The following is a 23,961-nucleotide window of genomic DNA, read 5'->3' on the forward strand; positions in this document are numbered from 1 at the left end:
ATAATCTCTGTCTTAAATTATGGCTGTGTCTAATCTGCCTGTCGCTTATCAATGACTTGTTTGAGTCAACATTGTCGTAACGGATTTCTTTTTTTAATAATCGGTTCATTTTCGTTTTATAGCATTTTGAAAAGCCCTCGTTTTTCAGGAAAATATATAGATTCCGTGATAAAAGGCATTTACTGGAATATTCTAGCATACACAAAAACGTTGTCATTTTTCTGCCTATTTATGAATAGTTTTCAAATAAACGCTAGATTATCGATAGTATATGTGTACTTATGCATGCTATAGAGGCGGGCTGAAATATCGATTCTCTCATTTCCTGATCGCGCACACACAGACGCATAGGGCAAACGCTTATATCTCTGTGAAAACAGCTCTGATTATCCTAAGACTGGTCAAATAAATTCCTTACCTGAGATCAGATGTTATCCAAAAAGATTATTCCAATTCCTGATCGCCATTCCAAATATCGATCACGCTTATTGATTACAGTGTTGGGTACTGTAAATACATAATCCACGCGTTTTCCGGGCCGCCGAGCACAATCGATCCTTCAGTTGGCTTGAGGGAAAAGTAAAATGAGCAAACTGGCCACCAGTAGTGTAAAGTAATGGGGTGCAGTTACACAGGGAGAGACGATAGGGGGCGGTATCTTCCCAATCGAGCTCAGAGAGACTCTGCAGCACTAACCCGAGGCTCGATTGATGAAATATGAATTCAAATCGCCAATAAAAAAATAAATGACAAACAAACGCTATATAGCATCGGGGGCACTCAATGTGTTAAGAGTCAGATAGTCCTAACAGTGTTTATCATCAGTGTTTAACACTTTCTGTGCCGTTCACGTAGATCTACGTTTCTGTGGCCCGACCGCTGACTGCCAAAAAACGTAGATCTACGTTTCTGTTTAGTTATTTCTTTTATTCGCTATTGCCATTCATAATCCATCGAGGCACCTTGTGCATGCTGTTCTGAATGTGTCTGAGATCGCAGATGGCCAATACCGCCGCCTAACGCCTTGCATCTTAAGAAGTCCGGTCCGGGTTTTCCTTCTTGGGCATGACTAACGTTATAACACATGGATTCGGGACACTGGAGCACCGTGGATTCATGTGTTTTGGTGGATAAACGTTGGACACACTATTTGGAATGGCGATCAGATAATTGGATTATTCTTTTTGCAGTACATCATAGACGAGGTAAGGACTCTGTTACCAATCTTGCGTTGATCCGATGTTCGCAGCGATCACAACGTGTCTGTGTGTGTGTGTGCCGTTGGCTGCGACCAAAGCATGGAGGGGCGGCTTTTCCTCCCCCGCTTCCGTGCATGCATGATGAAACATAATACCGATAATCTAGCGTTTATTTCAGAATGATGCATAAATCAGGCGAGGAATGGTGCGATTTCTAAGGAAATGCATTGAAGCGGTGTTTGCTGGAGTTTCTTGGGATTAGACAGAATCGGTCTGGAACTATATTCATCACGGTATAAAACGGAAATGTATGTATGAAAAAATTATCCGTTTTTTGCATGTTGACTGGAAGAAACTCAGACAATCGACAACGTTATTAGATCCATAGCTATAATATATATACATTTTTTTCCCCCCTCCTTTTTTCCGATTTTTTCTCCCATCCCACGGTTAGTCGTTATGCCAATTCCCAACCCCCTTCCTGGTTGTTGTGCACCCCCCTACTGTTGGTCCGAGAGGCCGGAGACTGTCACATGCTTTCCTCCGACGCATGTGCAGCCAGCCTGGCAGCTCAGATTCTCACTGGGAGAGTGTAACGTGTGGAAGGTCGCACTACCTCTCTCCAGATCCTACCCTTGCTGAGCAGGCGCCCCGACCGAACTGTAGGGGTCGCTGTCCACAACGCCCAGGACCCACCCGCCAGCTTTCCCCACCCCCCAATACTGCCAATTGTATTAGTGTGAACGGCCAGCCAAGCTGGTGACAACGCCGGGAGTTGGGCTCGAACCCAGCATCTCCGGCGTTGGCGACGAAGGCAATCTCCGCTACGCCACCTGACCGCCCAGCTATAATATTTAATATAGTTTTTAGCACTGCAAACACGGCATTCTCCCCAATTGAACATAGCACCCTGCTGACTGGCAGTCAATGTGTTAAGTCAGATAGTCCTAACAGTGTTTATTATTAACTCATTGACAGCCGGGGATTAGCCTCATCCTGTAGTAGCTACCGCCACCGCTGTAAACAGTGGGAGTCGCTCACCTTGTTTGCAGGGCTATAACTATTTAAATATGCAATAATATGGCATATTTGACATCGAGTATCTATCGTTCAAGATGTGAAAAAGGAATCTTTTTTCCATCCATACATTCCCGTTTTATACCGTGGTGAATATAAGTATGGTTTTAGAGCGGTTTAGGGTAATTCCTGGGAGACCAGTAATAGGCTGCGACGCATATTATACTTAATCCATTGGCGTTTCGTCCCTATACACGCTACAATTAAAAATTCAAATGCATATGATCGGTATATTATGTTCCATCATGCATGCATGAAAAGGGGGGGGTCGTTTCTGATTAATTGATTGTCAATAACGGCATTCGTTAGTACAACAGCATACGCTGATCAGGGCGATGGCTATGAAAACAATGTACAACCAAGCTGAAATTGACGTTAAATTGCTCTTACCTGTGGCCGGTGAGATTACAAAAAGAATATTCCAATTATTTGATTGCCATCTGCTAGATCGTATGTCCATTTGGGCCACGACATAACCCCCCACAGCATAATGAATCGGGCGTCCCGAAAACTATTCAATGCGATCGGGGGAAGATATTGATCCACGTTACTAGAAAACTCCGCCCGGATGACTTTCATCGACGCACAGAGAGATACACAGTCTCAAATGGAGTGCAACATCGGCCGCATACCACCAGGCGGCGGTATTGTACTTTTGCGATCTCAGAGTCCTTCCATATGGTCACACAGCCTTCCTGGATGATTTATGAATGGAAATAGCGAATAAAAGAAATAACGATCCAATAACGTATATATATACGTGGTTGGCGTTATTCGATTGGCGGACAAACGCGTATATATATACGTGGACGGCGCTGATTGAGTTAAGAGTCAGATAGTACTAACAGTTCTAACTAACTGCGACTTCGGGTTATTGAGAAGCGCTATATAAATTAAATGAATTATTATTATTATTATTATTAAGTTCACCAGCCGTTAGTTCTCCAGCAACTGGCAGCAGTCCGTGCCCAGGTTTGTGGAGCCTGATGGCCACTGGCAGGAAGAACTGGCCGAGGTGGTTTGTGGCGTGGGATGATACATCTATGGCTGATATGTCTGTAAGGCCAATATTGGCAGATTAAATCCATCTATTATCTGTACTGACCTGAGAATTGAGCAACTGGGCCCGCTGGATCTGGGACAGAATTGGACCAACGCCGGGAGGGAAGGGACCGCGACACAGTGGAGAGTTCTACACACACACACACTTTACATTTAGTCATTTAGCGGACGCTTTTATCCAAAGCAACTTACAGGTTCTGTACAAGTCAGCAGAGAGAGAGAGAGAGAGAGAGAGACTCACAGCTATATTGAGGATGGTGTTGGGAGAGAGGCGATCAGGGAAGGGAGGAGGATAGCGGTGTTGGACCGGTGCTCTCACATGGACCGCTGTGGGCTGGTGGATCTACACACACACACACACACACACACACACACACACGACACATTGTCATTTTGGTTCACTGCTGTTCGATGTCATGTCATGAAAACACAACAGAACTCTAGTGAAAGACGACAGGCTTAGTTTAACAGGGTTCCCACAGACGCGTCTATACTTTCCGTAGCCGCATTTCTGGCAGACGTTTCTGGTCATGTGACATGTGCGCCCAATAACGTGACGAGCTGTGTCTTTGCCCATTTCCACGTCAAACAGCCTGCAAACTACCTGGCGTTCTATCGCCATGCTCTAAGACAAACTCTAACCTTAACCAACTTCGAAAGAGTGCCTAAGCTTAACCGTCGAAAGAACTTGCCTAACCTTAACCAACTTCGAAGATTGCCTAAGCTTAACCAGTGTAGAAACTAGGGGTGGGACGATACATCGATCCAGATCGATATATCGATCTATTATCAATTATCAAATAGGATCGATCCAACGTAAAAAGATCGATTCATATTGCGATACTCTTATTTTGAAAATCCCCTGGTGAGCATATCCGCCCGGCCGGAACAACAGTAGCTCAGTAGCAGCGTGTGTTAACGTTAGACAGCATTGCTTCAGAGTCCGCCTATTTTGCGACCCGAAATAAGTGCCTGTTGTTTTTTTCCTCACAACGGGTCAAATGCATCTAACATGCTTTCCATCCTTGCCATTCCTTTATGCCCACGTCACGTTAAATACCGAAATTAACGTTGCGTTAGCGTAAGCTAACTAAGCTGATCAGAGCCATAGAGAGAACAGCAGAGGTCCATTAGGGACTGGGAAGGACTGCATTCTCGAGACAGCGCCACTACCAGGATATGGCCGGTACTGCACCTTCGGACTCCCAATATGCCTTTTCCAGCCAAAATACAGCTCTGTGACAGTGAATAGGATATTAATAAAAATTATAATAATTTAAACGAACCAAAAACAGTGAAAGGAGGTCTATTTGTATTAAAAACAATAGATTGTTTTTCATTTAAATGTCTGGAAGAGCTCAAAAATAAAAATGTCAAATGATATTTCCATTGAATTTTTTTTTGTTGATCTAAATGTTACTGATTGTGTTAAATGGGCATATAATATCGTCTCATATCGATCGCAGGCACCTGAATCGAATCGTATTGTAGCGTGGCAGACTTTGTGATATCGGAAAATATCGTATCGTTGTCCAAATAATCTATATTGTATCGTATCGTGATGAAACTGGTGATTCCCACCCCTAGTAGAAACTGACGTCGGCCAATCAGAGAGCGTCTGCCAGAAATGTGGCTACGGAAAGTATAGACGCCCCACAGACATTGCAAAATTAAATTCAAACTCTTTCCATTACTTTCCCAAGCACTCTTTTTCCCCCTAAAAGAATAGGATCCAATATTTATGTCTTAAAACCAATTGCCGACAATTAGTTACACTTTAGATTAAAAAAAAAAGATTCAGAACTATTTTATCGTGGATGAACAAAACTTTCAATGCGAATGGTTGATTTGAATGTCAATGACTTTTTAAGCACCTTGTTAAAAATGGGCTGTTTTCAAGTAATTCCAGGCCTTGAGTTTTTTTGGTAAAAAAATCAAGCACTTTAAGCACTTCAAGGACCTTGTGCGAACCCTGGTTTAAACATTCATTATCAAGCCAGATAAATCAAAGCTCATTCAACACCTGCTTGGAAAACAAACCAGTACAGAACAGACTCTCTGGAGTAGGGATGGGACTTTCTAGCAAGTGCTATTCGAAAATCGCTGGTTATTCGACCCCCCCCCCCCCCCCCCCAGCCAACCACAAAAAAGAAAAAAAGAAATAATAATAATTATAAATATATATTTTTTTAATTAAAAATATATTGTTATTTTCTGTTTCAGTTTAAATTCAGTTAAAATGTTCAGTTTCAGTTTAATTCAGTTATTCTTTTTAATAGAATGGATCATTAAAATCAATGGGTATTGCACATAAATAGGCACTTCTATCAACCGGTTTTAATAAACAAATCTTTTAGATCAATTAGGCTGTCTCTAAATATAAAAAGGAATGAAATAAGAATGGTTTGTTTAATTTTTTTTTTTAATAAATAAAAATACATTTCTTTTTTTATTTCGATTTTCTGACATGAAAATCGAATGTAGATATGGGATCGAATATTCGAATATTCAGTCCCATCCCTACTCTGGAGGAGTGCACTTCTGTGGGGAAAGCAATGTAATGAAGGGAGAGAGAAAGACAACCTGGTGATTAAGGGCGTGGCTCATTGGTTGTTTGGGTGGAGTCCCGATAGGCACCGCCCGGACAGGCGGAGAACCAATCACGGGGGAGGTAGACCGTGGAGGCGGGACCCTCTCCGAAAAGTCTCGGCCATCCTCGGTCATCATTGGAGGGGGCCTCTTGGGAAGCCCCACGTCCTTGATGATGGACATTAGTGAACTATCCTGGGAGAAAAATGGAAAAGCAAAATGTGAGAACGCATTGTCTCGTTTGTAGTTGTAACGCATTCTCCTCAAAAGGTTCAGAGGGTTCCCACAGACATTGCGAAAATAAATTCAAGGACTTTCAAGTACTTTTCCAAGCACTATCTTTCATTTTAAAATGGCATTTAACACATTCAGCGCCAAGGACGAGTTAACTCGTTTTTGGCCGCCATGCGTTGAACGCCAAGGACGAGTAAACTAGTTTTTAGATCATTTTTTCTTTTATTTGATTTTTGTATTCATTACAGGTTCACGGACCTCTGTGTTATCATAGGAAATCATTCCCTTTTTTTTTTTTTTGGACTTTTTCCCCCTCCATTTTCCTCCGATTTTCTCCCATCCCAATGTTAGTCGTATGCCAATTCCCAGTCCCTTCCTGGTCGCTGCGCACTTACCCCCCACAGTCAGATCATCTGGGAGAGTGGAGGCTACCACGTGCTTCCTCCGACACACGTCCAGCCAATCACCGCTTCTTTTCACCTGGCAGCGCGGATTCTCATTGAGAGGGCGTAGCGTGTGGGAGGACCACACTATCCCCCTCACGTCCAATCCGCGCTTAGCAGGCGCCCCGACCGAACTGTAGGAGTCGCTGTTTACAACGACCCGGACCCACCCCGCCAGCTTCTCCCACCCTCTGATACAGCCAATTGTATCAGTGCAGACGGCCAGCCAAGCTGGTGACAACCCCGGAGCTGTGAGCTGGATTCGAACAGGCAAATCCAGCTCAGCTCCGGGGCTGGTGACGAACGCAATCTCCGCTCGGCCACCTAACCGCCCATAGGAAATCATTCTGAGATTCCGAGAGTGCAATACCGGCCGCATCCTGCTAGGTGGCAGTATCGCCCACCCTTTGAAACCTTATTTCACACGGTGTGTTACATCAAAACCCCTCTGGGCACAGAATTTTGGTCCAGGCAAGCCTAGCGGTTCACCCGATCACATTGGAACACGTCCCTGCCCCTCGAGGCATGTGTTGTGCCGGATTATGTCGGGGACACGATGGACACCAATACTGGAAATTGCGATCAGACAATTGGAATATTCTTTTTGGGATACCCCCGATCAAAGGTAAGGACTATCTGACGTCAATTCCACCTTGATCCTACAATGATTTCATATCGATCCAGCTGATCAGCGTGTGTGTTCAAAACGAATGCCATTGATGACGATAAGAGCATAAAAAAATTACCCCCCCCCCCCCTTTTGATGCATTCATGATGAAACATAATACCTATTATATACCGCCAACGACTTCACATAGCGCTGTATAACTCAGCTTTTCAGGAATTAGCCCAGATGACTCCTAAACTATATAATATTCACCACGGGATAACACGCGAACATGTACATGAAAAAATTATCTCTTTTTTGCATGTTGATTCAGAACAATTTTATCATGGATGAACAAAAATTATTTCAAGGACTTTTTAAGCACCTTGTAATTTTCTTTTTGCCGTTTTTAAGGAATTCCAGGCCTCAACTTTTTTAGTCAAAGATCAAGCAGTTTTAGGCACTTCAAGGACCTTGTGCGAACCCTGGGTTCCCCACTGTGTTATTCTTTAACCTGCCCTGTGAAGATCACCCATGGTGTTATTCTTTAACACATTGGGTGCCACGCCCCCTTCAGGGTAGTGCATAGGCCTTGCCGCCCATTAACCCCATGTAAGTGCTCACCTTGTTTGTAGAGCTAAACCTATATTTTATATTATAGTTATGGATCTAATAACGCCGTCGATTGTCAGTGGGTTTCTTCCGGTCAACGTGCAAAAAACTGATAATTTTTTCATCTATACATTTCCGTTTTATACCGTGGTGAATATGAGTATAGTGGTAGAGTGATCCTGTGTAATTCCAGGGAACTCCGTCAAAACAGCCCTTTAGTCAAATTCACTTATCACGTTGCCATTTTTCACCCGATTATCGAATCATCCTGAAATCAACGCTAGATTATTGGTATTATGTTTCCTCGTGCAGGCATGAAAGGGGGGTTAGAGCGGGGCGCACCTCCGTGCTGTGATCATTGCCAACGGGATGCAGCACACACATACACACAGAGCGATCGCGGGGGGGAAATATCGGATCAACGCAATATTGGTAATATAGAGTCCTTACCTGGTCTCTGGTGTACTGCAAAAAGAAGAATCCAATTATCTGATCGCCATTCCAGATATCCACAGCGATCCTGTCTCCGACGTTATCCGGCATTGCACATGAACGGGCGGGTGGGATCAGTTGTCCAAGCCATCCCTACAAGCCCTTGTTTTGCCGGAGTGTTTAGAACCCGCCCCCACGTCGCAACTCGGTAGAGAAAAGAAACGACATAATTTCAAATGGAGTGCAATAGCGGCCGCAAGCGTTAGGCGGCGGTATTGACCGTCTGCGATCTCAGACACATTCAGTACAGCATGCACAAGGTGCCTCGATGGATTATGAATGGCAATAGCGAATAAAAGGAAAACCGAGACAAAAACGTAGATCTACGTTTCCGGCACTCAAGCGCTGGGCCACAGAAACGCAAATCTATGTGAACGGCAACCAATGTGTTAACCTGCCCTGTGAAGATCACCTACTGTGTTATTATTTAACCTGCCCTGTGAAGATCACCTACTGTGTTATTATTTAACCTGCCCTGTGAAGATCACCCACTGTGTTATTATTTAACCTGCCCTGTGAAGATCACCCACTGTGTTATTATTTAACCTGAAGATCACCTACTGTGTTATTATTTAACCTGCCCTGTGAAGATCACCTACTGTGTTATTATTTAACCTGCCCCGTGAAGATCACCCACTGTGTTATTATTTAACCTGCCCTGTGAAGATCACCTACTGTGTTATTATTTAACCTGCCCTGTGAAGATCACCCACTGTGTTATTATTTAACCTGCCCTGTGAAGATCACCTACTGTGTTATTATTTAACCTGCCCTGTGAAGATCACCTACTGTGTTATTATTTAACCTGCCCTGTGAAGATCACCTACTGTGTTATTATTTAACCTGCCCTGTGAAGATCACCTACTGTGTTATTATTTAACCTGAAGATCACCCACTGTGTTATTATTTAACCTGCCCTGTGAAGATCACCTACTGTGTTATTATTTAACCTGAAGATCACCTACTGTGTTATTATTTAACCTGCCCCGTGAAGATCACCCACTGTGTTATTATTTAACCTGCCCTGTGAAGATCACCTACTGTGTTATTATTTAACCTGAAGATCACCCACTGTGTTATTATTTAACCTGCCCTGTGAAGATCACCTACTGTGTTATTATTTAACCTGCCCTGTGAAGATCACCTACTGTGTTATTATTTAACCTGAAGATCACCCACTGTGTTATTATTTAACCTGAAGATCACCCACTGTGTTATTATTTAACCTGCCCTGTGAAGATCACCTACTGTGTTATTATTTAACCTGAAGATCACCCACTGTGTTATTATTTAACCTGAAGATCACCCACTGTGTTATTATTTAACCTGAAGATCACCCACTGTGTCATTATTTAACCTGAAGATCACCCACTGTGTTATTATTTAACCTGAAGATCACCCACTGTGTCATTATTTAACCTGAAGATCACCCACTGTGTTATTATTTAACCTGAAGATCACCCACTGTGTTATTATTTAACCTGAAGATCACCCACTGTGTTATTATTTAACTTGACAGAGAGCATTTGTTTCTCACCTCGATGTGAGTGATCAGGCCTGGGGTGATGCTGACGGGACCAAACCCCATACTGTTCTCCCAGATACTGTGAGAGGGAATCTGGAGACAGAGACAGAGACAGAGTCAGAGACAGAGACAGGTGGAGGTTAGAGACAGAGACAGGCGGAGGTTAGAGACAGAGACAAAGAGAGGAGGTTAGAGACAGAGAGGTTAGAGATAAGGGAGAGCAGGCGAGTTAACCCCACACATGCTGCTGTTTTTATAATAAACCCTGTATGAATTGGAGCTCTATAATAAACCCTGTATGAATGAAACCCTCTATAATAATCCCTGTATGAAACCCTCTATAATAATAAGACACTGATGCTTAATGTTGGCTGTACAGTAAGAAAAAACACCATTGTCACCATGTTCAGAAGGTGACAGATTTATTTTCCAGTTACTTTTGCATCGCTTGCTTCGTTTTTGGCAATTTGATTAACTCAAACTATTATTTAGCAATTTGTTTCATTTCTATGACAGTTTGCAAAGAAATACTGTGTACATTAAATTAGACACAGACTGACACACACAGACACAGATAGAGACACAGACTAGGGATGGGCATTTTAAAGAAAAATCCAGATCGATTGATCGCATGCTATACTCGAGTGACCATGTATTACTCGAAAAGGAAAAAAAATACAAAAAAATAAAAATAAAACATTTTGATTTTTTTTTATACTTTCTTTTGTTCATTCACAGATAAGGAAACCAACAAACAGTTATAATCTTACACATACATGTGAAACAAATATGTAAAAAAAAAATTTATAATAATATTTACTCTTTTTTTTCTCCATAAAAATTATTAATAATTTAAGATCGATTTTTCTCATAGCTACGAGTAATCGATTACTCACGCCCATCCCTAACACAGACACAGGAACACAGACACAGATAGACACAGACAGATAGACACAGACAGACAGACAGACAGACAGACAGACAGACAGACAGACAGACAGACAGACAGACAGACAGACAGACAGACAGACAGACAGACAGACAGACACACACCCACCTGTCCCATGGGAGCAGTTCCTCTGCGCAGTAGGTGCTGCTGCTGCTGGTAGCTGAGCATGGAGGACGGAGGAGGGCCAGGAGGGAGGAGGCCTGTAGTAGAGACAGAGGGGTCTTTAATGTCTGCTGCATAACAGACTACAGAGGGGTCTTTAATATCTGCTGCATAACAGACTACAGACCTGTAGCAGAGACAGAGGGGTCTTTAACAGTTTGAGTGCCAGCCATTAACCCTTTCAGTGCCACGGACGACATATCTCTTTTTATCATTGAGTGCCCACGACGACAAATATCGTTTAATTTTTTTATTAGCGATCTGAATTCATATTTCATCAACCGAGTCTCCCGTTGGTACACCAGCCCCTACAGGAGCTCAGATTGGGAAAAAGCGCCGCCTATGGTCTATCCCTGTGTAACTGCAGGTCAGTCGCTTAGACTGACCTGGGATCTGTAGATCTCTGGGGGGGGGCGCCAACTGGCTCCTTGTGCTGGCGAGCAGTCTGCTCAAGAGGGATCTGCTCGCGGGACGGAAATCAGCCTGGAATATATATTTACAGCAGCCAATAATCAATCAATAAGCGTGATCGATATTTGGAATGGCGATCAGGAATTGGAATAATCTTTTTGGATAACATCTGATCTCAGGTAAGGAATCTATTTTACCAGTCTTAGGATAATCAGACCTTTTTTCACAGAGATATACGCTTTTTCCCTATGCTGTGATGTGGCTGTTTGGCTGTGATCGCTGATAAGGAAATAAAAGAATAGATTTTTCAGCTCGCGTCTATAGCATGCATACGTACACATATACTATCGATAATCTAGCGTTTATTTGAAAACGATTCATAAATATGCCGAAAAATGACAACGTTTTTGTGTATTCTAGAATATTCCAGTAAATGTCTTTTATCATGGAATCTTTATATTTTCCTTGAAAATGAGGGCTTTTCAAAATGCTATAAAACGAAAATGAACCGATAAAAAAACAATCCGTTTCGACAATGTTGACTGCAAACGAGTCATTGATAAGCGACGGGCAGATTAGACACATAGCCATAATTTAAAACATAGATTAGGCATTTTTAACGCTAACATTGAAGTGGATGGTGGCATTCAACGGGGTAAATCAACGTTAATCAAAGGCACTGAAAGTGTTAACATTGGAAACATGGTTAAATGCCACCACCCACTTCAATGATAGCGTTGTGAACGCATAATCTCTGTCTTATATTATGGCTATGTGTCTAATCTGCCTGTCGCTTATCAATGACTTGTCATCGGTCCAAAAAGGGCTCGATTGATGAAATATGAATTCAAATCGCCAATAAAAAAGAAAACGACAAACAAACGCTATATAGCGTCGGGGGCACTCAAAGGTCGGCATGAACTAACGACAAAAAGCGTCCGTGGCACTCAATGTGTTAATATCTGCATAACAGACTACAGACCTGTAGCAGAGACAGAGGGGTCTTTAATGTCTGCTGCATAACAGACTACAGAGGGGTCTTTAATGTCTGCTGCATAACAGACTACAGAGGGGTCTTTAATATCTGCATAACAGACTACAGAGGGGTCTTTAATATCTGCTGCATAACAGACTACAGAGGGGTCTTTAATATCTGCATAACAGACTACAGAGGGGTCTTTAATATCTGCTGCATAACAGACTACAGAGGGGTCTTTAATATCTGCATAACAGACTACAGAGGGGTCTTTAATATCTGCTGCATAACAGACTACAGAGGGGTCTTTAATATCTGCTGCATAACCGACTACAGAGGGGTCTTTAATATCTGCATAACAGACTACAGAGGGGTCTTTAATATCTGCACAACAGACTACAGAGGAGTCTTTAATATCTGCATAACAGACTACAGGGGGGTCTTTAATATCTGCTGCATAACAGACTACAGAGAGGTCTTTAATATCTGCACAACAGACGACACTTCCTTACGTTGGGTGAGAATCAGCAGAGAGCTCCATTCTTGAGCCACAATATAAAGTAATCCTGAGTTGTGCCAAAACCACTCAAGAAAACAAACCTAAAACGCTGTATTAAACCTATTTTGGAAGGTGAAATAAGGAACAATGTGGGTGCAATGTGGTCCTCCCACCAACAGGGGCATACATCCGTCAAACAGTCAAGCAGTGAGGCTGAACATCAGCAGGAATAGCCGTGCATTTTCAATCAGCAAGAAGATAACCGAAAATGTGGATCTATTTTGTATTACCAACTGTCTTAGCAAGGATTGGACAGAATATGCCTCACAGTCAGGCAGCAAGGTTTTGTATTGACAACTTGTAATAAGCAACTTTGAAAACGGTATCATGTGATATAGTTCACTCTATGAAGGTTAGTACCGTACTTTTCGCACTATAAGCCGCACCTGACTATAAGCCGCAGCAGCTAAATTGAATGATGTGTACATATATAAGCCACACTGGACTATAAGCCGCATGTGTTTTAATGTTTAATTACCATATGTAAGGAGTGGAGCCTACGGCTTAATTTGACTCAACACGGGAAACCTCACCTGGCCCGGACACGGAAAGGATTGACAGATTGATTGCTCTTTCTCGATTCTGTGGGTGGTGGTGCATGGCCGTTCTTATATTGAGCTTTAAGTTACCACCTCTACAGAAAATGACTCCCACCTCTACAGAGAATGACTCCCATTGGGACACAATACTGTCGGACAAATAACAAGAATTAACTCATTTACAAGTTGTATTAAGTAAATAAGGGAACAGATAAATAACATTTCAATGCAGTAAAAAAAGCAATATTTCGATTTTCGGGTTTTGTCCACATATAAGCCGCAGGGTCGAAAAATGGGGGGGAAAAGCTGCGGCTTATAGTCAGAAAAGTACGGTAGTTACATTTGCAATCAATCCGTATGGATCACAGATCAATAATCCCTAAACCCCTACAATCTACCATCTAAGCTTGTAAATATTGAAATACACAACCATCAGTAGTCCACAGATCCTGGACTCAACCGAGTATCCAAGATACAAAAGGACTGTGGTGAGATGTGCAGAGGTCCCCTGGAGGGTAAACCATCGGGTGAATGAATAGACCCGTCCGCTGTCCGCGTCAGACTGTGTGCGCGGCGCATCAAGGGGGCTAAAGGAACGCAATCCTGCTCAGAACAACGGGGCAGACTACAATATATTTGCATTTGTTAGCCATGCTAGCGATCTAAACAATCAACCCATGCCAAAGCTAGACATGTAAAAGGTGAAAGACTCACACTCACAGCCGTGCTGATTTGGCTAAATGACATCCAGCTGTTTTCGTTTTAAACAACTTTTAGTCAGGGGAGTGTCATGGTTTCTCCATAGAGCTCCATTATACCTTTAGTCAGCGGGGTGTCATTCTCCATAGAGCACCATTATACTTTTAGTCAGGGGAGTGTCATGGTTTCTCCATAGAGCCCCATTATACTTTTAGTCAGGGGAGTGTCATGGTTTCTCCATAGAACACCATTATATTTTTAGTCAGGGGAGTGCCATGGTTTCTCCATAGAGCTCCATTATACTTTTAGTCAGGGAGTGTCATGGTTTCTCCATAGAGCACCATTATACTTTTAGTCAGGGGAGTGTCATGGTTTCTCCATAGAGCCTCATTATACTTTTAGTCAGGAGAGTGTCATGGTTTCTCCATAGAGCCCCGTTATACTTTTAGTCAGGGGAGTGTCATGGTTTCTCCATAGAGCTCCATTATACTTTTAGTCAGGGGAGTGTCATGGTTTCTCCATAGAGCCCCGTTATACTTTTAGTCAGGGGAGTGTCATGGTTTCTCCATAGAGCTCCATTATACTTTTAGTCAGGGGAGTGTCATGGTTTCTCCATAGAGCCTCATTATACTTTTAGTCAGGGGAGTGTCATGGTTTCTCCATAGAGCTCCATTATACTTTTAGTCAGGAGAGTGTCATGGTTTCTCCATAGAGCCCCGTTATACTTTTAGTCAGGGGAGTGTCATGGTTTCTCCATAGAGCTCCATTATACTTTTAGTTAGTCAGGGGAGTGTCATGGTTTCTCCATAGAGCTCCATTATACTTTTAGTCAGGGGAGTGTCATGGTTTCTCCATAGAGCTCCATTATACTTTTAGTCAGGGGAGTGTCATGGTTTCTCCATAGAGCCTCATTATACTTTTAGTCAGGGGAGTGTCATGGTTTCTCCATAGAGCTCCATTATACTTTTAGTCAGGGGAGTGTCATGGTTTCTCCATAGAGCCCCGTTATACTTTTAGTCAGGGGAGTGTCATGGTTTCTCCATAGAGCTCCATTATACTTTTAGTCAGGGGAGTGTCATGGTTTCTCCATAGAGCCCCATTATACTTTTAGTCAGGAGAGTGTCATGGTTTCTCCATAGAGCCTCATTATACTTTTAGTCAGGGGAGTGTCATGGTTTCTCCATAGAGCTCCATTATACTTTTAGTCAGGGGAGTGTCATGGTTTCTCCATAGAGCTCCATTATACTTTTAGTCAGGGGAGTGTCATGGTTTCTCCATAGAGCACCATTATACTTTTAATCAGGGGAGTGTCATGGTTTCTCCATAGAGCCCCGTTGTACTTTTAGTCAGGGGAGTGTCATGGTTTCTCCATAGAGCTCCATTATACTTTTAGTCAGGGGAGTGTCATGGTTTCTCCATAGAGCTCCATTATACTTTTAATCAGGGGAGTGTCATGGTTTCTCCATAGAGCCCCGTTGTACTTTTAGTCAGGGGAGTGTCATGGTTTCTCCATAGAGCCCTGTTGTACTTATTTTAGCGCAGCAGCTCGCGCAGGTAGGGGGGCAACTTAGTCATGTGACTCAGTTGGTGTTGCTGATTGGCTCGAACACGGTATGTTTGTAAACAGGTCTATACAGCATCCACTTGAGGGTATTAGGGGGTGGGAAGCTGATGGGTGGGGATCGGACGTTGTGGACAGCGACTCCTACAGGTCGGTTGGTGCGCCTGCACAGCAGAATCAGGAAGCGACGGGGGCGGCGTGCCCTCCAAACGCAGACCCCCGACGCTGAGAGATCGCGCTGTGCAGGTGAAAAGATGCGACTGCTGCTTCCTCGAGTACCGGAGGGGACACGTGATGCAAGGCTTCGTCCACATTGCAGCCGGCTTGTGGGAGGCATGGCCTAACAACGTTCGAGACAGGGGAGGGTAGAATTGGACGATACGAAAATTGGGATGGGAGAAAAATAGAAAATGGGAGAAAAAGTAGAAAGAAAAAAAAGCGCTATACAAAATAAATGAATTATTATTATTTATTATTGAGTTTTTGTGGTAAAAGAAATCAAGCACTTTACACACTTCAATGACCTTGTGCGAACCCTGCATTACCATCATAATCACCACAATCACTAGCATCATGGTCTTCCTCACCTGAGGGCCCAGGGGACAGTCTCTGCTGGGTGTGTGGGTGAGGAGGGGGGGGCATGGAGCAGGCGGGCAGGGCCAGCCCTCTGTGTAGCTCCAGCCCCCCCGACAGAAGGGCCAGGCTGCACCCGGGGGGCTCTGCCGCGCCCAGCCCGGCGATGGCGGGGTCGGCCCCCAGGATCAGCCTCGCCAGGGACTCGGCCAGGTCACCACCGCCCCCTCCAGGACCCCCCAGGCCTGAGGGTCACAGTTAAACAACAAGTGCATCATCAATCCATTTGGTCTGAGTGTTTGGTATAAGGTGATATTTTAGATTAGATTCTAATAGTATTGTCATCATGCAACACAAGTACAGAACAATGAAAAGAAGTTTGGCGTCCAACCAGAGTGCAAATGTAACAGTAAAGTGCGACAGTAATATACACGTGATCAGATGTTGTATTATTAATATGTACAGTGATACAGGTGTAAAGACACTATGGTAGTAAGTCATACTGGCCAGCAGCGTAACTAACTAGTGAGAGTAGGTAAGGGATATATACAGATATAGTATTAATATGTACAGTGATACAGGTGTAAAGACACTATGGTAGTAAGTCATACTGGCCAGCAGCGTAACTAACTAGTGAGAGTAGGTAAGGGATGTGATGTCTAACAGGAAGTAATTTCTGTCTTTTAATCCTTTGAAGAAGAACAGAAGCAGAAGACATTAGCATTAGTTAGTTAGGAGGCTCGTGGACCCACCTGGTGGAGGGAGTCTGGGGGGGAGGTGGAGGGGAGGCAGGGAGGTAGGGAGTGGCAGGTGGCCTGCCGGAGGAGGGAGGTGGATGGAGGAGGCGTCTCCTCCTCCCCCCCCCGGCCCGTCGAGCCCTGCCAGCCGCTTGTGTTCCTCCTGCCAGTCATCATCTGAGGAGGAAGGAGGTGCTATTAGTCATCATGTTTTAGCACCCAAGAATATATATATATATACTAGGGCTGTCAGTTTATCGCGTTAATTAGATTAATTAATTACACAGCAAATTATCGCGTTATGAAAATTAACTCAAAATTAATTAAAATTTTTTTTTTTTTTTTTTTATTATTTTTTAATCTCATTCATTCCATAATAATGTAGAATACACATTGACTTTTTTTTTAATATGGTCCATTTGCATGTTCTTGGTATCTGATTCTAGGGACATCTATGGATCTCAGGGAATGTATTCCCAGTGTCAGAAATACTGTGTCTGTTACTAGTCTTGAGTAAATTGTAATGAACCAAATGAGCATATCAATTAAATTATTTTTTTTATCTTTGACTGTGAATAACACCATGCTAAAATTGACCAGACCTGAAAAATCTAAGCAAATGAACAAATGGAAGATGATTAAACAGAAGGTTTTGTAGATACAGTACTGGATTCTGCCATCCGGACACATGCCATTTGAAATGATTATAGATTATTATAGAATATAGAATATAAGGCCTAAAATGGTTATGCGATTAATTAGATTAATTAATTACAAATCCTGTAATGAATTAGATTAATTTTTTTTAATCGCCTGACAGCACTAATATATATACGTGTGGTGGTTAATGAGGTGTTTATTCTAGAGGTTGGCTGCACCTTTGACCACAGCCTGGAGGAAGCCTTTTTAACCAAGTTGCTGAAATATCAGCAACTCAAGCTGAACATCTCACAACTAGGCTACAAGTGTCAACCTTTAGTTTTCATTTCCGGCAGCCTGGGTCATATTCACAAGCTGGTGGTTAGGGGCCTTCAGATGGACCGCATCTCGGTGTTGCTTTTTGTACCCATAGAGTAGATAGTTTTACGGTTACCGGTAATGCTATTGCATCTGTTAACCCACATTTGAAACATCCTCCGTGTTAATATTGTGTACGATGGTTGCTGCACAGTCACAAACGTAACTGAATGACCCCCAATGAGCTGATGACACTGTTAAGTCCAACGCACACGGCGGGCGACCAACGTCGCCTGGCGATGCAATCGTCTGTCGCTCAACGACAATCGCTTGCCCCCCCCACACCAGACCCGACCGCTCACAGGTATAATAAGCTATATGTGTCGCTATGTTTAGCTGGGGGGTGTTTCCCCCCGGGAGATATGAGAGGGCGGACCGGACGTTGTCGTGAAGCGGGCATATTAGCAGGTAGCTGTGTTGTGCATTACAAGGGAAGTATTAACCTGTAAAAACCCATATTGAGCTGGAATTAAACCACCATATACGAATACAACCTCTCCTCATTCTTCCTGACATTACTGCACGACGGATCGCTACAATACGTTCACTACCACCGGTTGGACAAGTATTGTTATGCACCTGCTGAGAGAGAATGTTTTTTTCACGGAAGACGCAAACTGTCTGTTCTCAACCATCAGTTTCTTTGGACAATAAACCTTACAAACTACATCAGCCGCAGCCTGGACATTAAACTCTGTCAACATCCACAACTTCTTTTGTTACCCGAGTATAAAAACATCTAGTAGGTGCATTGTGGCGCATTGTCAATTTATTAGTTAATGACAAGCGGCCACTATAGCTTCTCCAACTAACGTTATTTATTTAAATTGTTCCCGTTAATAATAATTAACATAAGTAGCATGGTAATAATACGTAGGTTATTGATCAATGAATGTATTGATAAATTAATTTATATTACAAATGATACACCAGTAGAAGTAGATAGATAGATAGATAGATAGATTTATTGTCACAGCTTTTAGAATGTATATACATTCCGAAAACGTGAGATTCTTGTTTTCCTAGGCTCCTCAACCGTAGTAGTGTGCACATACATTAAATAAATAATATACATTATATACATAAAATACATACAAATACAATACATTGCAATACAACAATTATACTTAAGATAATCCTATACTATACAATATAACTTTAACAAGACATTTTGTGCGTGACCATGATGGATCAGAGTCTCTCAGTCAGTAGTCTATTGGCCCGGTGGAAGTAGCTGTTCAAAGTTCTTTTGGAGGTGGATCTGAGACTCCGGTACCATCTGTCAGACGGCATGAGCTCCTACAGTTTGTGGTTGGGCTGGCTGGGGTTTTTCAGAATCCTGTGTGCCTTGCTGACGCACCGCTCGGTGAAGATACTGACTATGGTGGGTAGCTTGCTTCCACAGATCTTCTCGGCCGTTCACACTACTCTCTCCAGTGGTCTGCGGTCGCTTTGGTTGGCATTTCCAAACCATGCAGTGGTGCATCCTGTCAGTACGCTCTCCGTGGTGCCTCTGTAGATGGCCCTGAGGATATGTGGCCCCATGCCAAATTTTTTAAGTCGCCTGAGGTGGTAGAGGCGTTGTTGGGCCTTCTTCACCACGTGGCCAGTGTGCACTCCCCAGTCCAGCCTCTCGGTGATGTGGTCCCCCGAGGAAGTCATGTTAATTTCATCATTGTCCTTGCTGTGTCGCCTGCCGTTGCCTCAAAAAATAGGATCGAGGCCATATTTAGCCAGGCGACAGAAGTTGCTGCGCGATCGCCACTCGAAAATCTCCTGCCGTGTGGGTTCTCTCATTCATAACAATGGACGCGATACAATTATGTCGGTCGCCTCGCAAAAAAAGTCGCTCGCCTGGCAAAAATCGCCCGCTGTGTGCATTGGACTTTAGTGTACTTTATATTTATGTGGGCGTAAATAAAGCATGTGTGTGCGTGTGCAGCGGTCCATCTAGCAGTGGTGCGTGAACCTCTGTACCGTTCAACGGAATTCAGATCCAACTTCCAGACTGAACGTTGCAGATCAAATGTGACTCAAGAGACAGCAATAGTCGGGCTGTACTGAAGAGTTCGACGCTTCATTCATAACGTTGACATTCGAATTCTAAATCAACATTCAAATATTTTTTTTATTTAATAATACAAAAATATTTACTCATGTGTCTATTCATTCTGTTTAAACCAATGGGGTTTTTCTTCACAGTTGCAGATAAAGATTAGGCTACACTAATATTATAGTATTATACTATTATAGTATATGACTCGTCATAAACATTTTAATAAAACATTTATCATAAATGATGTAGCCCGTCTGCATCCGCTTGACGCTCCATCAAGACGTCACCATCACTTTCGTACCAACCGTGAGCCTGATTGGATTATTTATGTTGACGAAACTGACGAGTTATATTCATTAAAGAAAGTTGATTTAATAAAAAAAAAAAGCTAATTTCAATCAGATGAATCACTTTATTCAAATTGAGGATTTAGTTTGAGGATATAAAAAAAAAAATATATATATATATATATATATATATATATTATACTTTCTTTTATGATTACGTCATAAAATATGACGACAGACATTCGAAGCTTCATTCGAAAAACTTCAATAGAAGCTTCTAATAAAAAATATTAAAATGACATTAGGTACAGCCCTAAGCAGTAGCAAAGCGATATTACCGCCAAGATGTTCAACTTTAGGTAGAAAAGACAAGAGTTATGTGTACATTTTATGAACACATCTTCACACACAGTCTCCCGAGCCTCCGCCTGTGCTCCCCAGGTCTCTCCTCTTCCTCTCTGACTCCATCACTTTGTGCATTTTAATAAATAGCTGGTGAAAATCAAAACCAAATGCCCACTAAATAAAAAAACACAGCTTTTTCCCGGGCAGCGTTTTGCCTCCGCCGTGGGTGTGTGAATGTGTGTGTGAATGTGTGAGTGAATGTGTGAGTGAATGTGTGTGTGAATGTGTGAGTGAATGTGTGTGTGAATGTGTGAGTGAATGTGTGTGTGAATGTGTGAGTGAATGTGTGTGTGAATGTGTGAGTGAATGTGTGTGTGAATCAGCGTTTCCGTTAGCCGGTAATTACCGGTTTTTGACCGGCAAAATCTGTTTAAGTCCGACATATTTCATCTCTCCGGTCTTAATGTCCGGTGAAAATAATTCCCTGAGTCTAAGCACAATTTGATTATTTGAATTGTATTAAAATAGGCTAAAATTAAATAGCCTATGCGATGAACGAAACGATCATTACATTTGTTTCCTCGTTGCTTCTAATAATGACAACGACGTTGTCAGCGAGCGAGAGCTTAGTGCTGGGTGTGCAAACTTTTGTGAAGCTGCAGAGCCATAGCACAAGCAGCCCAATGCAGTATTCCAGCAGTACTCCAATTCAGCCATTTTCAGCCAATGTTGGGTGGGGGGCGCTGCTGTGCGGTTCCCAGAAAAGAGCCAATAACAGCTAAATCAGCTTCTCTGCAGCGCCATACTCTTTGCAAATAAGTCGTTGCGAGGTGGAGAGAGTCGTCACGCAAACCACGATAATGTTGCCGTCTCTCTGCTTTCTCAGTTCTTCGCTTGATATAATTAATACAAATGTCCAATATAACGGAATTCGTTAGCTCATAAAAATGTGATTATAACAGACTGCTGTTTAGTGTCGGACCGACTGCCCACATACGCGGATAAAGTCAGCAGCAGCACGGAGTATCGAGGGACTTATTTTATTTGGAATATATTAATTAATGACTGTATACGCAAAAGTAGCCTAGTTTTAAGTAATAATATTATAAATCTACATGCCTTGAGGATGACATTCTTTATATTGCCTGCCTATCAATTGTTTTAAAGCTCAATAAACTATGACCGGAATTAATCTCATTTGTCCGGTAGATTGAAATCTTGCAGGTCACGGAGACCGGCAACAACTTTTTCTAACGGAAACCCTGGTGTGAATGTGTGTGTGAATGTGAGTTAATGTGTGTGTGAATGTGTGAGTGAGTGTGTGTGTGAATGTGTGAGTTAATGTGTGTGTGAATGTGTGAGTGAATGTGTGTGTGAATGTGTGAGTGAATGTGTGTGTGAATGTGTGAGTGAATGTGTGTGTGAATGTGTGAGTTAATGTGTGTGTGAATGTGTGAGTGAGTGTGTGTGTGAATGTGTGAGTTAATGTGTGTGTGAATGTGTGAGTGAATGTGTGTGTGAATGTGTGAGTGAATGTGTGTGTGAATGGGTAAAATATGTGAATATGTGTGTGAATGTGTGTGAGAGTGTGTGTGAGAGGGAGTAAGAGTGTGTGAGAGAAGTAGGGATGGGCATTTTTAAGAAAAATCCAGATTGTTTGATCACATGCTATACTCGAGTGATCGTTTATTACTCGAAAAGGAAAAAAATAAATAAAAAAGATATTTTTGAATATCTTTTATTTTATTTGATTTTCTTTTACTTTATTTTGTTCATTCACATATACGTATATTTAAGGAAACCAACAAACAGTTATAATCTTACACATACATATGAAACAAATATGTTAAAAAAAAGAATAATAATCATTTGAAAAAAAAAATTCCATAAAAATTCTTAATAATTTAAGATCCATTTGTCTCATACCTACAAGGAATCGATTAATCGATTACTCACGCCCATCCCTAGTGAGAAGGAGTGTGTGAGAGGGAGTGAGAGGGAGTGAGAGTGTGTGAGAGGGAGTGAGAGAGTGTGAGAAGGAGTCAGGGGAGGAAATTAGGCCACTTTACTCGCCAATTGCGAGTATTTTTTACGTTTGGCGAGTAATTCATGAAGAGCACTCGCCAGTCTGGCGAGTACTAGTAATTACAAAACAAAACAAAAAAATCATTCTGCAATCTGCTGATTCGCTCACTGGCACAAACCGAACTCTGACTCCCCCCTTGATTCCTCCCATTTGCGCCACATAATAATCAGACCATAACCAATGAACATCATCGTTGTACAGATGCGCTCTAAGCTCCTCCAATGAACACTCGTTTTCTAGAAGATGCCGCCCATCTAGGGGAAGTGGACAGACCACTGCGTGCGGCCCTACAGACTCCTGTCACCGGCTTGACAACGTAGACAAACTTACAAAAACACATGAGTGGATGAAAATAATTGCATGTCGAGTCGTCGCTTTCGGATATCGGTGCGGTCTGACATGGGGGCGAACAACAGCACGCGACGCGTCTCCTTCGAGTCGGATGAGAATGACACGTCAACCAGCATTAGCCGGCTAGCTACCTAGCATGTAACAAGCTACCATAACGCGCATTCAACATAGTGGACTATACTGAGCGGCTTTGCTTAAATGCAGCCGAGTGACATTTTATTATTACCGGGTTTCCCAGCATATCACCACTCGCCCATATGCCCTTCACAACGGTGATGTTGTCATATTTGGCATTCAGAACACACCTGCTGAACCCCTAGCGTTGTCGATTCGGTTCCAATGTATTGTCATCTTACAGCACAAGTACAGTACAACCAGAATACATTTGGCATACAACCAGAGTGCAAATGTAACAAGTCAAGTTCAAGTTGTTTTATTTAGCTATTACATTACAGTGAAATGCTTGGTTCTTTCACTGCCCAACCCAGTATTGATTGATTGATTGAAAACTTTATTAACAGATTGCAGAATGGGTACAATACAGTACAGCTCAATACACACAATTGTTAAGGGGATGCAGACCAGAGAAGGACTTTAGTCTTGTTTACATCAGGGTCCCCCATTTCAGTCCTGTTTGCTTAATGCCTTGTCCACTTCCTCCACACTCCAATATGTTATGATGAATTGAAAATGGGGGACCCTGATGTAAACAAGACGAAAGTCTTTCTCTGGTCTGCATCCCCTTAACAATTGTATGTATTGAACTGTACTGTATTGTACCCATTCTGCAATCTGTTAATAAACGTTTCAATC

General features: G+C 42.5%; 1 protein-coding gene across 1 annotated transcript in view; it reads right to left on the reverse strand.

Annotated features, from left to right (window-relative positions):
* Positions 1 to 23,961, reverse strand: part of patl1 (PAT1 homolog 1, processing body mRNA decay factor) — a 66,864-nt gene that overhangs the window by 37,007 nt on the left and 5,896 nt on the right. The window contains exons 3-9 of the mRNA XM_084318992.1: positions 17,022 to 17,183; positions 16,284 to 16,514; positions 10,898 to 10,989; positions 9,853 to 9,933; positions 5,922 to 6,122; positions 3,580 to 3,681; positions 3,382 to 3,468 (exon numbers count right to left, since the gene is read on the reverse strand). Coding sequence (XP_084175118.1) covers positions 3,382 to 3,468; positions 3,580 to 3,681; positions 5,922 to 6,122; positions 9,853 to 9,933; positions 10,898 to 10,989; positions 16,284 to 16,514; positions 17,022 to 17,183 — 956 coding nt within the window. The remainder of the gene's footprint in view (positions 1 to 3,381; positions 3,469 to 3,579; positions 3,682 to 5,921; positions 6,123 to 9,852; positions 9,934 to 10,897; positions 10,990 to 16,283; positions 16,515 to 17,021; positions 17,184 to 23,961) is intronic.

The sequence above is a fragment of the Notolepis coatsorum genome, assembly GCF_963971535.1.
Source record: "Notolepis coatsorum genome assembly, chromosome: 7".
Classification (NCBI taxonomy): domain Eukaryota; kingdom Metazoa; phylum Chordata; class Actinopteri; order Aulopiformes; family Paralepididae; genus Notolepis; species Notolepis coatsorum.